We start from the raw sequence: 15,384 nt of genomic DNA on the forward strand, positions 1-15,384 counted from the left end.
TTTCCTCTGGAGGTACTTTGAGACAGCCAGATTCCTTGGGTGGACTTGGACAGTCTTAGCCCGCAAAAAAACTCCCCACCAAATATCACTGTTAAGAGAGACCCGTGAAGGGCAGATACGTCTAAACTAATTATGAAATTCGCTTTTCTGGGAAAACATAGCTGAAAATCAGTACCATATCGAGGGATCTATTTAGACATAGAAGAATTGAAGGGAGCTTATTGATAGCTCAATGAGGTTTATAACATTAAAAAACAAATAATTTTTTTTATATTTAAGGAAAATTAAAAATAATTCTCAAAATCATAAATTTTTTTCAGGTAAAAATCCCTTTTAATTTTACATAAAAAGCAAAACTTAAATTCCATTAAAGCACCAAATATCCCGCATTTCCAACTCATAATCCACCTAAGGATCTTCTACTTGAGCTACACTAAAACCTTTGTTAACGTCTTTAGCCTTGACCATCATGAGCGATTTCTTGAGCGAATAATTCCCTAGCCAAAGTTCCCAAATCACGCCTTTAAAATGCCTATTCTCCGTCGGCTTCCTGTAGTAAATTCCATTGAGATTGGCCTCAAAGCATCTGAAATTTCACAATTTGATTCCCGACGCTTAAACAGAGTTCATGCAAATACCTGTTAAACCACCATCCACCTCCATACGATATGGAACATGAGCAGCAGTCAGGAGCAAGATCATTTTTTTTATCATAAGTGCTAAAACGCGATCCATTGTGGCTGGAGAAAGAATCGGAAGCATTTCCTACATATGTTCCAATGGTCAATTGGTACCCCTCATCTTCGCCCGCCACTCTAAAGTCTTCATATTGAGCCCAGGCAGAATTGCCCTCAAAATCCTCAAGTTCTATACGCAGAGTCAGATTCTGAGATTGAGAAAATCTGCTCAGGAAATTGTTGCCCATCCAGAAATCTTTTCTCAGATCTCCGAAGCCCAATTTATAGTCATACCAAGAGACGTTGAAATTTTGTTGGATGGTGTAATTGTCTCTGCGCTGGATGACGGTCCAGAGAGTTCCATTTCTGAGCTCGCAGAATTGCTTATTGAAAAATCGCTCGTAGAGCAAATCATGGCGATTATTGAGGAAGAAGGTGTAGGAACCGCTGGGGCTATGGTCCCCCAACTCATTGCAAGACGAGCTTTTGTGTGTCGGAGTTGTTATTGTTCTTTTGGTGGTAGCTGCAGCTTTAGCGGTTGCAATAAATCTAGAATCAGCTGCAGTGAAGTAGTTGTCCAAGAACAACTGCAAATTTCTAGTTTGATTGGCACTAACAGTTTTGGCCCACAGGTCCATTAATTGTACCATATCTCCTTGCTGCAACCTATTTCTGCCCTCGGTAATCAAATTATCAATTTTATGTTCCATCCTTCTCATTCTCTCCTCTAGATCTCGAACTGGCAGCTGGCAAGTCAATGGAGGGCTGTGCTTCAGGTTTTGAACTTTATGGGTAGCTCCGCTGCCCTCCAAATTCCTAATAGATTCCACGTAATCCTCTGCGTAATCCACATCATTGGTTTTGGCTATAGAGTCGAAAATTACGTCTACTTTTGAGGAAATATCACCAATCAAAATTTCCATAGATTTAGAGCTGGGTCTCAACACTTCTTCGGATCTAGAATGGTCGCATTGTCTGGTACTGAGAAGCTGATCAACTTTTCTCTCCACTAGTTTAAGGGAGCTTAATATGCCTCGAGCTGCAAATTCTTCAAACAAAGAGTCCTTAGCGGATTTATTGCAAAATTGCTTAGATTTTACGTCGCTTTCAATGTTAGTCGTCATATCCAAAAGAGAATTGGCCATTTTGACCAGCTTATCCAGCTTAAAGTCTTTGGCCAACAACGAATTTACCTTAGAGTCCATTGACGAGATTTGCTCCACTGCCCTATAAAGAAACGTTTTTGAGCGTTTGAAATTTGCATAAAACTCATTACTTTTTGAGAATATCAATTTTTCTATCAATAGTTGCCAATTGGTCATTCCAGGCAGCCACATGAAGCTGGAAAGTGTCCCACACATGAGCTCTTTCCTGTAGGTTATGAATGTTACTGTCAATGCTGGACAAAGTGGATGCCGTTGATGCAATTCGGGGCTCCAGAGACGTGATAAACAGAGTATTCCACTTCTCCCACTGATCTAAAATTATCTCAGATGAATAATTTACCATGTTTTCGCCTGAATTGCTCTCACCTGAGAGCACCTTAACGGTATTCCTCATCGTCCCCAATTGATCGCTAATACTCTCTTCATATATTGATGTTGATGTGACCTCCACAGCTAGCAACATACGAAATAGGGCAAAAAACATTAAAAAATTGGTCATTTTTTTGGTAGCAAGCGCGTTATCGCGATAGTTGTACAGAACTAGCGAATGTTGCTCAAATGGGTATCGTTCAAGGGCGTTATATTGCCGAAAAACCATTCCGCTTTTCCAGATGGCGGTCTTCTAAGATTTATCGGTTTGTGAGAATAATAATTTGTTATTTGACGCTAATGGGCGCTTTAAAGTTTATGGGTTCAGCGCCTTGAGTTTGTTTAGGTGTGTGCATATGTTCATTCAAAATGAGTTGAAAGTTGCTGGTTTGCCCGAGCCGACTAAGAGTTACGTCAAATCTGACATGTTCATTTACTTTTCCGGGAAAAATTAGCTGAAAATGAGTACCATAGCGAAGGGTTAATATGGGATGATAAGGAAGTTAGGATTTTGTCGCATTACGTGGCACATGGGTTAAAACTGACTGGCCGTCGGTTTTCGGGAAAAAATGCAGAAAATCAATTTCATATCAAGTGGTCCATGAGCAGAGTGATTGGTATAGTGTTCATTGACGTGGCACTCAACTTCAACTAACTCTTTTCTCAGAAAAGGGAATGCCGTTGTCAGTTTTGACATAACTGTCGCTTACATCAAAAACAGCTAATTTCCTTATTATCCAAGCTGAACCCCTCAACATGGTACTAATTTTAGCTGACTTTTTCCAGAAAAGAGAATAGCGTTATCAGTTTTGACGTACTTCGAGAAGTGCCCCAACCCCCTTACTCTTAAAGCTGGGCCCCTCGACATGGTACTCATTTTCAGCTAACTTTTCCTAGAAAAACGAATGCCATTGTCAGTTTTAATGTACCTGACACTCAGTTCGAGATAATCTGAACTTTTTTATTATCAGAAGTAAATCTCTCGCTATGACACTTAGTGAAATTTTCGTAAGTTGACGGAAAATTATGTGGCTCAAATCTCACTAAAACCTTATCACCTCAATAGCATGCGTGCCTTGATATCAATTAAATCTCCCGACACGTATTGTTGGTATCGGTTTCCAGTGCTGTGTAATCCTCATTTGATATTAAGTTTTATGTTATCGCGTGACCATGGAAATAAGTTGGTTCTTGGTCTCTTTATTATTATGTGCCTTCGGGTTTTTAAAAGAAATTCGCCCTTCCGAACCATTTATCTACGAATTCCTTATCGGCCCTTGGAGAAATGTAACAGACAAGCAGGTAAACCAGCAGGTTTATCCTGCAGGAATTTACTCCTATTTGGCATTATTAGTAGTGGTTTTTCTTATTACTGATTTGGCCAGATATAAACCGTTAATAATATTTTCGGGATTGTCTGGAATTATTGTTTGGAGCATGCTGCTGTGGACTACGAGCCTTCGAGATCTGCTAATCCTTGAAGTAGGTTTGCTTTGAGTGCTAATTGATGGGCATTAGAGTTGTTTGAAGGTATTTTATGGGTCTTTCATGGCTTGTGAAGTGGCCTACTATACATACATTTATGCCAAAGTAGACAGACACTACTATCAGCAAGTGACTTCGCATACTAGAGCTGCGATTTTGGGTGGAAGAGCCATTTCTGGTATTCTTGGACAGTTGCTAGTCTCCTTCGATGTTATGGATTTCCGACAACTGAATTATATCACTTTAGGAGGTATTTATTTATTTATTTATTAGTGATAATTGACTAATTACTGCTTTAAGCACTAATTGCTGCAACATTCTGGAGCTTCTTCCTGCCCCCAGTAAAAAAGTCCATATACTTCCATCAAGAAACTACCCTGCTGCTCTCTAAAACCAAGAAAACAAGGCAAGCGTTCAGCACTATGCTTCAGCATTTTAAACACGGCTACTCCAATGCTTACACGGTGAAATGGTCAATTTGGTGGTCATTGGCTACATGCGGTTTTGTCCAAGTTCAAACCTATATGCAGCCACTCTGGAGTACCATAGTGGGGGACCAAGAATACACCCGGTACAATGGGGTTGTTGAGGCTGTTTTGACCCTAATGGGGTTTCTAGGAGCTTTAATTGCGGGATTCTTAAGGGTGAATTGGATAAATTGGGGAGAGATTGTTCTCAGTTGTTGTTCGCTTATTCAGGGAGCTCTAATGGTGGTTTCTTCTCAAACTGACCGCATTATGGTTAGTTACATATGTTACGTGGTTTTTGGAGCTTTATTTCATTTCGTGATCACTATTGCGAGCAGCGAGATCGCCAAGTTTATTAAGGAGGATAGTTATGGGTTGATTTTCGGGATTAATACTTTTGCAGCCTTATCGTTTCAGGCGATTTTAACGGTGATAGTTGTCACTGGAAATATAGGGTTTGGACTGCAATCCCGAGGGCAGTTTTTGGTTTATGGGGGGTACCATCTAGTCTTAGGGTTAATTTTCATAATTATGGCAATCTACAATCGCATTAGATCCGCAAAATCACAAGTTACCAAGTCAAACGCTTTAGATGCCAGTTGAAATCAGTTTATTGCTGATATTGTTACAATAATAAAATTTATTTGTCGTCGTTTCTATTTGTTATTGTTTCTATTCGTTATTGTCTTCATTTGTTATTGATATTTTGCTCTATCCACTGCAAATAGGATCCAACTCTGGTGTATACCCCTGGAACGTTGGCTTGGCCGCACTGCAGGCCTATCGAGGTGATCCCAACGAGGTACCATCTGTTGTTTTTGCGAATTTGCAAAGGTCCCCCGGAATCGCCCTTAAAGAACAAATAAACTGCTGGAAAATCTATTTGTATCAAACGAGTTTTGAAATCAAAATTGGAGCCTACAACCCCTACTGTGGGTAAAACTATTCGGGTAAAACTTGAGATAAATGGGAATAAAACCATACCAAAATTAACTAGTACCTGACAAGTATCTTTGCCTTGATAATGACTTCCTGCGCAGATCTGAATAGCTCCTTGTATCCCTAGAGGAAGCTGCTGCTGTGATACTTGACTATACGCCCTTTGACACTCTTGCTCAGAAAACGCTTCTAAAGCCACTTTCTGCAGAGTCACACTTGAGGGAGAAGATTCAGTCTTGCCCCATCCTCCATAAAGCAAATTTTAGTTTAGCTCAGAATGGTTTCTGAAGCTCGAAACAAATTTTTAATTCTCACCTGTAGCAATTAGATTCTTATCCTCATAATTTGTAAAAGAAAATAGGCAAATAGGGGCGACATACGAGTTAATCGATACTGGGTGGGCCAACTGCAGCAAAGCAATGTCATTGTACTGGGTGCGACTATTGTATTGCCCGTGAGGGATTCTATTTACAATATTGAGTAATTGCACGTTGGGTCCTTCAGGGCTTAAGTAAATACTGCCTAGTTTTGCATATTGGACCTCCCCTCTAAGGGGAGAAAAATTTAATTAAAACAATTCTTAAAGGGAAATTAACATACACACAGTTGGGGGCTGATTAGGCAATGAGCAGCACTTAGTATGAAGTTTTCGGTAATCAGGCTGCCGCCACATAGAAACTGAATAGAGTTACTGGGCCCGAATCCGAGAGCTGCCTGAAAATGGCAACGCCGCGTTAGCCTTTTGTTGCGTGATACGCCAGTAATCAATGTTGCCAAACTACAATAAAACGTTACCATATGAGGAAATTCCATATCTCCAGTATCAACACCACCAAAAATCATCACAACAGGAAATCCATTATTGTTCTGCTGAGTCCCTGTTTGAGCGATTTTGGGCTGCAGCATCGAATAATACAAATCGCACTCTAATGGAATATTATAAAAAGTAATTTTAATTGTTGTTATTTTTCCTAAAAACTGTTTATTTACTCCTATCAAAGATTTCCGCAGCACTATTCACCACCTCAGCAGAGACCACCACGGTATCACTCGCCGTAGGGGGGTAATAATGGAGATTTGGATCCGCCACAATGTTACTCATCATAATGGGGGTTGGCATTGAAACTGTCCCAATTGGGGTTAAGTTGTTTTGAGGCAAAATAGCTTAAGAAATAACAAGAAATTACTTATATTGAAGTGATAATGGAGATTATACCAGTACTCTCCATATTGGTAATTAAAAATAACATCCTTTGGAGGAGAGACGGGAGGGAGACAAAAGAGGTGCGGAAGTTGGAGTTGAAGAAGAAGGGATTGAACCCTGCGAAGCAGTAATTCCTGTGGAAAGAGTGCTTACAGAATTAGTAAGGGGAGGGAACTTTGGTGATACAGAGCTGAGAGGATGAATTATCAAACAACTGCATAGAGGGTATTGTGAAGACGAAGGGATTATGTCAGTTGAGGGGAGGTTAGATATCCTACCTCCAGTACTAAACGTTGGTTGTACTAATGTCACTCCTCCGGTAGCTGGTGCTGTACCTTATGAATATTATTTAATCAGTTTTTGATTTGTTCAATAATTCTTCGTGATATCTCACCGATTGCTGGAGCAGGAAAGTTGTCAGGGGTGACAATTTTTGCTGATACAATGCAGCATACTTTTCCGTTATCGCACAGTTTTTGGGAGGCATTCACGCTGGCTACAAGGGCGCTGGGTCCCATGGGGCACGACGGGGCATCCACGCATCGGCCAATATTGTTCTTTAAAAGGCATGTTGGTTGGGCTGAAGAAACGAAAGAAAGAAATGTGAATTTATCCGTCAGGATTTCTGCCCAGGAAGAAAAGAGGGGTGGTTTCTTTTGCTCCGCCTTAAAAATCTAACGGGATCTTAGTATAGTAAAATGAAAAAAAAAATGCTCGGACTAATCGGAAATCCTAATGAAGGATGGGAGAGGCGTAGTTAATTTTGACAGATTTTTCAAGAACCAGTAAAATCATGGCAAGGGATAAATCTGGAACACTAAATCCTTACAGTTTCACCAATTCGTTTTCTTGTCTAGCAAAGAGGGAGACGTGGTTTGTTTTGCTTCACCTCCTTTACAAGAACTCAATATAATGCCACGCCTCCATATCAACAATGGGACGCTTCTACGAAGGAAAAGAAAAACGCCTTGTTTCGCTCAATTTTTCAAAGACCTATCAGAATTATTATGAATGTTATTGAATTATGGTAACTAACAAAAAACCATCCCCTAAATTGTGATATTTTGATGAATAAAATTCCTTGATAAGGGAAAAAATGGAAATGTTATGAACGTGAAATTGTTCGAATATTTGATTTATTCTCTGGTTGGAAATTAATATGAATTAGTGATTTTCTGACTTAACTACGGCATAGCACATGCCTTTCTTTGCTTCTTCGATTAGCGAAGTGCGAGACGATTCAAGGTGCCTTTTTTTATTAATTTTCAAAGCTTTTACCTATTCGAAGAGACAAAATCCCGAATCCAGCAAACTTTACACCCAACACCAATACCAGTACCCAACACTTGGTCATTTTTACATACGCACGATCACAATATATTTTATATAATGACCAATTCCATCAAATTATCCACCGAGGATTTATCGCCAAAGCCGTGAAATTGGCTTTCGTACACAATGACACAGATTTCAAACTACAAAAGTTTAATCATATCTATAACATTGAATGTGTTGTTCAGTCTGCAGGAATTATTGAGTAATATATCATACAACTATTGAGGCCATACAATGTCCTCAATCCACTTGATGTAGTTGGATACCCTAGTGTACACCCCTGGAATGTTGACTTGCAACCCGCAGGCTTTTCCAAAGGAAGTCACCCCCACAATATCATACATGCAGGTCATATTGGGTTCAGTTCTGTCACTGTAAACTTGCAAAGGACCTCCAGAATCTCCCTAAAGAATTTTGCTTTATTTTTTTAATATAATTTGAAGTTTGGAAAAATACTTGACAAGTGTCCTTGAGCTCCTCAGAGTCCCCAGCACACAGCATCAAATCATCCTTGATCCCTTCTTTGAGTCTACTAGAAGCAGATTCACGTCTGTAGACTTTACCGCAAAAAGTGTCATTGTAGAGCTCCAAAACAACTTTTCTGAGTTCACGACTCTCAGAACCTCCAAACTCAACTTTTCCCCACCCTGTGGCAATCACCTTGGTCCATGGGGAAGATTTGCTTGTATAGAGACATGCAGGACGCGTCCATGTGCTCAATACAGCTTTCCTGTCCAGTTTCACTAAAGCTATGTCGTGATAATTGGTGGAAACTGAGTATTCTGGATGCGCAATTTTCTGAATTATACTGAATTGCTGTGCGTGTTCCAAATCGTCAATATCGGTAAAGCCCATTCTTGCATATAAAGCTGGACCTCTGAAAGAATAGGAGTTGGGGAAATTTATTCTTAAAGACTGTAACTATTAAAATGTGTATTGATTAACACACAGATATACATACAGACTTCGATCCTCTAAACAATGACCAGCGGTCAATACCCATTGGTCGCTGATTAACGCCCCACCACAGCCCCATGAAATCGGGTTTTCACTGAATCCTATTTGTGCCTGGAAATCCACAGTTTTTCCAATTATTTTCTTAAGTTCTTCTATGACTTACCATATGTGGAAATTCCTTTCTTGAGGCCGGGGTCCCTCCAACTACAAGCAAAAGATGCTTAAATGGACAATCGTTGGTATAAATGTCTTCCGCAACTACGAGTAGGGTCGGACTGGGCTCCACTTCCCATACATATTGAGAATAGTTCCTACACACTAAAATCTTTAAATTCTAAGAGTCTTCATCATCGAAGAAGTACATACTTTCTCGGGATTTTTCTCCAGGAATTCTAGATTTCTTCTCGTCTTGGCTGAGGCAACAAACTACAATTTCGGAGCCTTGAAACGAACATGTGGTGGGATAAATGCGCTTCTGGATCTTTTCGATTGCGTCCGGGCATTGTCGTAATGGCTTACAAATTCCCCACTGATTTACTCTAGTTTCCATGCATTTGGCGCCTACAATATTAACACTAAACCTCTTGAATTTCTCCACTCATCACACATCTACCTTCATATAATTGTCCACGAACAAAAATTGCACTAGTTAGTATTAAAAAAATATATATAATCATTGTCAAATCAACTAATTTTACACTTCGTTAGCACTATCGTACGTGCAAAACTAGATTTACTAATAATGATGAGTGTTTTCTTGTTCTGTGCATAATCAGTTTCTGACCGTAAGAGGTCAGTCAAAACAAGCGCTCATTAATGGAATTTCCAAGAAGGTTTGTGTGCTAAAACAATGTTAATGTAATATAATTAATACAGGTTTTGTAAGTAGCAAGGTTTTGAAGGAAATTGGTTGCTTTATGCAAAGAAGTGAAATATACTCAAATTTTCTCTTATCATTCAAGAAACAGAATTGCATCAAGTACAAATTTAAATGAGAGACGCAGGTGGAATTTTTTCTTGACGATATGATGTACAGAAAATGATACATCATACCCTGAGATTTGCTTAGGTTTAGCCACGCTCTGCGGCTGAACTTGCCTGTATATTCCAAAATAAAAAAGTTATAATTTCTTCTATACATACTAAAATTACATGAAATAAGGAGATACTAGGCCTAAATTTGAACCTGATACCCCCACATGATTAAAAGAAGTGATATAAAAATATCTAAATCACAAATTTCATCATTAACATTGATAATTTAAATTGAAAGAACATAAATACTTTAATAAACATATAAATTTTCATTATAATTATATAAGCTGAAGATTCATATTGAGTGTGTAATTTGAAATAAAGTTATTTTTCTTGATAATATGGCGAATAAAATTTAATCTACTTTTTCGTTAATTGATTTGAATCGGATCTAAGAAATGGTTAAGGCTATTAAGGGTCTAATATTATTGCTATGTATTTCCAAATTTGTTTAATTTTAAGTCCTAGAACCTCTTACTGTACTAAATGCTATGATATTACAATCAATTGTAGTTAATTTATTAAACATATATCTGCAGTCAGCATACCAGAAAATAAGTATTTTCTATTGTCAAATATTTATGCAAATAAGCTTTATTCTCATAATTCAAATTACATTTATTATTCAATTAGTTTTATTACCCTTAGTGCAATGTCTTCTGTTCCAAATTGCCTCCTCAATCCATTGAACATATTGGTCTACTCTGGTATAGATTCCTGGAGAATTGGCCATTTCGCAAAATCGGTCAAACGAGGTTATTCCGATGATGTTGTAGATACAATAAGGTATGTCAAGAATAATCTAAAATTGAATTTCGAAGTAAAAGTATTTGACCATAATATTTCCTATAGTTGGAAGTTTTAAGTATTTTCTTGATATTATGGCGAATATATTTTTAACTCATTTCGTACAGTATACTGACTATTAAAATTACATGAATGGAACCCCCTGAGTTACCCTGACAAGTGTCTTTCCCCTCATCCAAATACTCCGCATACAACATTTTCTGAATTCATTTTTTAGGCATTTTGTACTTTTTGGGAGTCAGATATTCACTGTAATTCTCATTCGAAATAACGCCCAATTCGATTTTCATTAACATATCACTGGTTTCATGTTTGTCTTAAAACAACATAAATAAATAAATCTAGCTCTAATTTAAAGGTAAATGAGTACAATGAGAGAGTTTCCCAAATCTTGTAGTCACAGCTTGACACAGATATATACATCTTGAAAGTACTTAAACGCCGTAAAAATTGCATTTCTTTCAAAACCAGTAGGACAATGTTCTGATACTTTATGGGTCTTTTATACTAGAGATGGCTTATGAATTTGGCAATACTAATTTCCTGCACGTAGTCGTCATTTTCTCTTAAATTCACATTGCTCAAGCGCACCTTTTGAAGAGGCTCACTGTGGAATTTATAGAAATATTGATTGAATTTTAAAGGCAACATTGAAATTACCATTCGGAAACTGTGCAATGGACTGCAGTTAATATATGCTTTTTGCTGATTAATAAGCGCTGATAATACATAGAACCAGTCCACTTCTGAGTCTTTGTAGGGCTAAATTTTACAATTACTTAAATATAAACAAGTTTTAAATACCTGGGCCTTGGAGGGATTCCCCCTATGATTAGATTATCAGAGCGCATGTAGAGTGCAGCTTGGGGGTGCCGCTACTCTGCAAGGAGAACAGCAGCTACTTCTCTTTTTGATACACAGCTTTGCTATATTCGTAACATTCTATCACAGAATTACTATGTATTTAATTTTTTTTGTGGGTACTTACTCCATCTGGAAATTCTTTGCTCATGAACAATAACCAAGTAAGTTTGCATCAAGAAAATCAACTTCCATTTTTCCATTAATAAATGCTTTTGCTGCTATTGTAATGAACAATACTTACACAAAAGAGCAATAACTGTTCGGGCAAAACAAGAAAATTCGTTCTGTAATTTTAATTGCCCACTGTTCATCTCAATCTGAGACATTTCAGAATGGTAAATAATACCTCATTGTATCAGCAACAACTTACTCAATTCTAACAATGTAAAATGGAGACAAGGTAGTACTAGGACCGCGTTTGAGTCTAGGTTTTCAGAACTATCTCAATTCACATTAATGAGTTATGGATCAATTGGAAGTCTATACGTCCCTCTATGAATACGTACATTTCAATTATGATAAGTTAGGCAGCAGGGTCGTACCAAGTACGAATTGAATGCGTATATATGCTGGAAATTATCATATATCTTTGAGATAAAATCTAACAAATTGCGCTCTAAAAAATGAAGAAAAAATCAGCAGTAATTTGACGTCATCGAATCACATGATTTCACATATTTTTAAAATTTTAGGTTCTGACTCCGCTACAGTGTCAAGAGAATGTTTCATTCCGTATCCCTCAATGTAAACTTCATCGTAAATTACCAACCATTAAGCATATTTTTTGGTCAATCGCGGACATAAATCTATATTTGTATTGGTTCAACGTCACGATTTCAACGGGATGCACAGGGGGAAAGTCTCGTCTATCCCACACTAGATTTTCTAGTAATAATTCATGCTAGATAAGAGGTGTGTAAATAATTTACAACTCGAGCAATTGCTTCTGCCCTCCAACCATTGTTAGTACCACGGGAAGTGTCCGCACCATATGTCTGCCGGCTACAACCATACGTCTTGTGCCCATTTCTCCAATAAAGTGTGTTTATCTCCATAGATATGGGAAATAGAGAGAGAGTACTACCTAGGGACAATTTATTACAATTACTAGAACCCATGGTAATTCAGCTCTAGTGCTACCTACCATAAAGCTCAATTGGAGAAATGGCAACGCGGCGTTTATATTTCGTTCTGTCAGCATTTGACATCAAGGCACGGTCATCAGATTTGTCAACGTTGCCAGATTCACTAGGAAAATCTTTATTGCATATTTATATTAGTTTAATTGGTGACCTTTCAGTAAATAATAAGCTTAAAGTGCAAAAACCATGTAGTTTTTATCGTTTAATTGCATCCACATATGTGCGTTTTTTTCATTGAAATATCTAGAGGTTTTATGCAATTCTTTTTGCTGATAAAATTGTCGATTGTAGCTTTCAAGGATGCAAAATAGATATGGTTATCCCTGTATAGCATGATTTTTCTATGCGCATTTGATACGAATCGTATCGACGTGATGCTGAGAAGACAGCAAAGGGCTTAATAGTGAAAAAAGAAGCATTTTATCTCTCTAAATTGCGATTTTTCACCAGCTGACTTGGGGATTGTCAATAAATGCAATCAGTTTCGAAATATTACACTTTTGATAGCTTTTTAAAGTTCATTTCTATTCGTGGAACGTGTTATCGAAATCCTTAATGTTTACTGAAACAATGGCGCCGATTTGGGAAACGGGAATATACAGGGCGAACTAGAGAGAGATGCTCTGCGCCTGAGCCGACTGTTATACATATACTCATCGTTAGGTGTCTAATTTGTGTACGAATCACACTATATTTTATAGTATTTTCCCCGCCTGTAGAGCCTCTTTTTATGCTACCGATTCCCTGTTAATTTTTGCTCTTTAAAAACGATCAAGCAAAAACAGACAACCATTTTTAACGCTTTTACTGTTGTCATAGGTTATGGTAGTTATAGTATCAAAAAGCGAATATAAAATTCGGCTCCGAAATGGATATCTATCATCGTATTTACGGCAATTGAGCCAATAATTACTTTCCAGTTTCTTATGGGATCGGACTGCAAAGGTCACTCGAGACTTCCAATGCAACTTGTTATTGATTGGTTGATTCCGCGTGATCTCTATATATATAAATTGCCGAATAAACAGAACCATAAAACTTTATTATTATATCACGAATATTGGAAAAATATGCCTTTTTCTTCAAGGTTATCTCAGGGTTTGTTTCGATGATAAGAGTGTATAGGTAGCTCAACGCAATAACATTTAGGATATAGTCGACTTAATAAGACCACAGGATTAAATCTCTTTTTTTAACTCAACCGCAGCGCAAATTCCCGAGATAGTGAAGCCGGAAGATGGAAAATTATTAAGGGAAAGCCCATCTCTTGGAATGTTCAGATAACAACATCTTCATTATACTTTAGCAGCAGCAAATACCTCTACCAGGGCATAGTAGTTTCTCTTCAAGAACCGATCCGCCCCATCAGCATCAGCCCAATGAATTTTACGTCATTCTGACATATCTATCGCACTCTCAAGGGACTGATTGTCTCTGTCAAAGAAACTACAAACACGACAAAAACAGAAACAGTTCCAAATTGACGGAAATAAATGAGAATCGCAGTCCTGGTAGGGTTTCACCTTGACAGTGATACTAGGGAAGTTGAAACTCCAGGCCTACTATGATGTTTTTAAACCCAGTGACGGGGTTAGTTTTGAGTTGCCGAAAATGAGACAGTGGCGTGCAAAGCGAAATATGATCATCATCAGTATTATGCATGCGTATAACGTTGAATGTCCCGTTGAAAGCCTGTATTGGTTTATGCATGAGTACTTGCAAGGTAGTATATTTGTGCACGTGTGTCTATCAAAAGTATCCATTACAGGTACAGTGACAATGGTGTACTAACGGTAATTTTTATTGTTGACTCTTCTAATGGTTTTTAAGGAGACGAAGGAAGGAAATCCGAAGGAGAGTTTCTCCTTCGAATTGTCCTCCTAACTCCTAACGGTAAGCAAACATTAGTATTAAACGCCTGCACTTTACGCTTCACCTATTTTAATTACTAATAGCTAACACTAAATAGCCGCATGTACACGATCGTAAAATATTTTTCGAAATTCTTTACGACGGCCATCTCTGCCGGCTTTTACTAAGTAAATATTCCTATGCAAATATGTTGGGAAACTAACTTGTGATTGGCAAATATTAATAATCCAAAGGAGAAAGGAGGGTAAGCTAATCTTCACCAAATTACTGCTATAAACGCAAATCATTTCAATAATTTTTACGAGCGCAGTATCATTTAAAATTGGCATAACGCGAAGATCAGAACAGAAAAGTGGAATGCAGTAAGATATGCGCTACTGATCTTTGAGGTAAGGATATTGTGAACGCCCATGATTTTCTCTTAAATTTAGAGGTTAGAAAGAAGAATAGTGATGTTACACAAATCATACCCTTCAAATTGGCTTTCTTGCGATTTTTACATTAAAGGAGCTCATTAGCAATGCTTTTATTTTAATTAGTCCGAGTTGATAATTTTTATTAGTATTTGGGAAGCATTCCTCTTAAAGTATGCGGACGCTCAGAGGCGTAGAATGCCTTAATATTTAGTTACATTTTTTTAAATAACTCATATGATTCAATTCATCCATTATCTAGCACACGGTCGGAGTATTTCTGCAATATTTTGATCCTAAAATATCCACAAGCTTTCTAATAAAAGACAACCTCTTAATGAACCTCATCAATTTAAACGTTTCGGACACAAAATCAGTTTTGATGCCAACGTGTAACTTTCTATGCCAGGCTTTGGCCATAAAACAAAATCCCAAAAACGAGCAGAATTTGGGTAAGGTACCAAAATAGTTTGCTCAACAAACGACGAAACAAAAATTTCCAGTAATTTTGTAAAACGGCAACATGGCTGTGCTCTTTTGTTGTTTCCCTGTCGAGGGTTTTAGGGCATTGGAATGGGGTCGTGGAAGGTGTAGTATGATGGGTGCGACGTTGCAAGACTTTGATTTTAGTCTTGGAAAAATGACGAAATAA

At 37.8% G+C, this 15,384-nt stretch overlaps 4 protein-coding genes across 4 annotated transcripts in view; 2 read left to right on the plus strand and 2 right to left on the minus strand.

Moving 5' to 3' along the window:
• The window catches only part of LOC136410314 (neutral alpha-glucosidase C-like), a 98,323-nt gene that overhangs the window by 58,063 nt on the left and 24,876 nt on the right, over positions 1–15,384 (plus strand). The gene's annotated exons all lie outside the window — the stretch shown is intronic.
• Positions 382–2,553, minus strand: LOC136410317 (uncharacterized). Its single transcript, XM_066392416.1, has 4 exons — positions 2,210–2,553; positions 1,954–2,155; positions 639–1,904; positions 382–586 (listed from the first exon to the last, which is right to left on the minus strand). The coding sequence occupies exons 1-4, from the start codon at positions 2,439–2,441 to the stop codon at positions 409–411; spliced, it is 1,878 nt and encodes a 625-aa protein (XP_066248513.1). The 5' UTR covers positions 2,442–2,553; the 3' UTR covers positions 382–408.
• LOC136410328 (thiamine transporter 1-like) lies at positions 3,356–4,767 on the plus strand. Its single transcript, XM_066392441.1, has 3 exons — positions 3,356–3,694; positions 3,743–3,947; positions 3,998–4,767. Exons 1-3 carry the CDS (start codon positions 3,386–3,388, stop codon positions 4,765–4,767), a joined length of 1,284 nt encoding a protein of 427 aa, XP_066248538.1. The 5' UTR covers positions 3,356–3,385.
• LOC136410537 (transmembrane protease serine 9-like) lies at positions 4,796–9,423 on the minus strand. Its single transcript, XM_066392729.1, has 15 exons — positions 9,213–9,423; positions 8,966–9,160; positions 8,763–8,917; positions 8,604–8,710; positions 8,099–8,519; positions 7,862–8,046; positions 7,586–7,683; positions 6,702–6,887; positions 6,586–6,642; positions 6,094–6,267; positions 5,899–6,029; positions 5,708–5,817; positions 5,419–5,651; positions 5,165–5,349; positions 4,796–5,014 (listed from the first exon to the last, which is right to left on the minus strand). The coding sequence occupies exons 1-15, from the start codon at positions 9,274–9,276 to the stop codon at positions 4,853–4,855; spliced, it is 2,463 nt and encodes an 820-aa protein (XP_066248826.1). The 5' UTR covers positions 9,277–9,423; the 3' UTR covers positions 4,796–4,852.

The sequence above is a fragment of the Euwallacea similis genome, chromosome 8 (assembly GCF_039881205.1).
Source record: "Euwallacea similis isolate ESF13 chromosome 8, ESF131.1, whole genome shotgun sequence".
NCBI lineage: Eukaryota > Metazoa > Arthropoda > Insecta > Coleoptera > Curculionidae > Euwallacea > Euwallacea similis.

Coding starts and splice junctions, on each gene's coding strand:
- LOC136410317 (XM_066392416.1), bottom strand. CDS start 2,441: ATGGTTTTTCGGCAATATAACGCCCTTGAACGATACCCATTTGAGCAA. Junction 1,905..1,953: donor AAAATTGATATTCTCAAAAA/GTAATGAGTTTT, acceptor GTTTCTTTATAG/GGCAGTGGAGCAAATCTCGT. Junction 587..638: donor GGTGGATGGTGGTTTAACAG/GTATTTGCATGA, acceptor GTGAAATTTCAG/ATGCTTTGAGGCCAATCTCA.
- LOC136410328 (XM_066392441.1), top strand. CDS start 3,386: ATGGAAATAAGTTGGTTCTTGGTCTCTTTATTATTATGTGCCTTCGGG. Junction 3,695..3,742: donor GAGATCTGCTAATCCTTGAA/GTAGGTTTGCTT, acceptor AGTTGTTTGAAG/GTATTTTATGGGTCTTTCAT. Junction 3,948..3,997: donor GAATTATATCACTTTAGGAG/GTATTTATTTAT, acceptor TACTGCTTTAAG/CACTAATTGCTGCAACATTC.
- LOC136410537 (XM_066392729.1), bottom strand. CDS start 9,276: ATGATTATATATATTTTTTTAATACTAACTAGTGCAATTTTTGTTCGT. Junction 8,918..8,965: donor TGGAGAAAAATCCCGAGAAA/GTATGTACTTCT, acceptor TAAAGATTTTAG/TGTGTAGGAACTATTCTCAA. Junction 8,711..8,762: donor GAAAGGAATTTCCACATATG/GTAAGTCATAGA, acceptor GTGGATTTCCAG/GCACAAATAGGATTCAGTGA.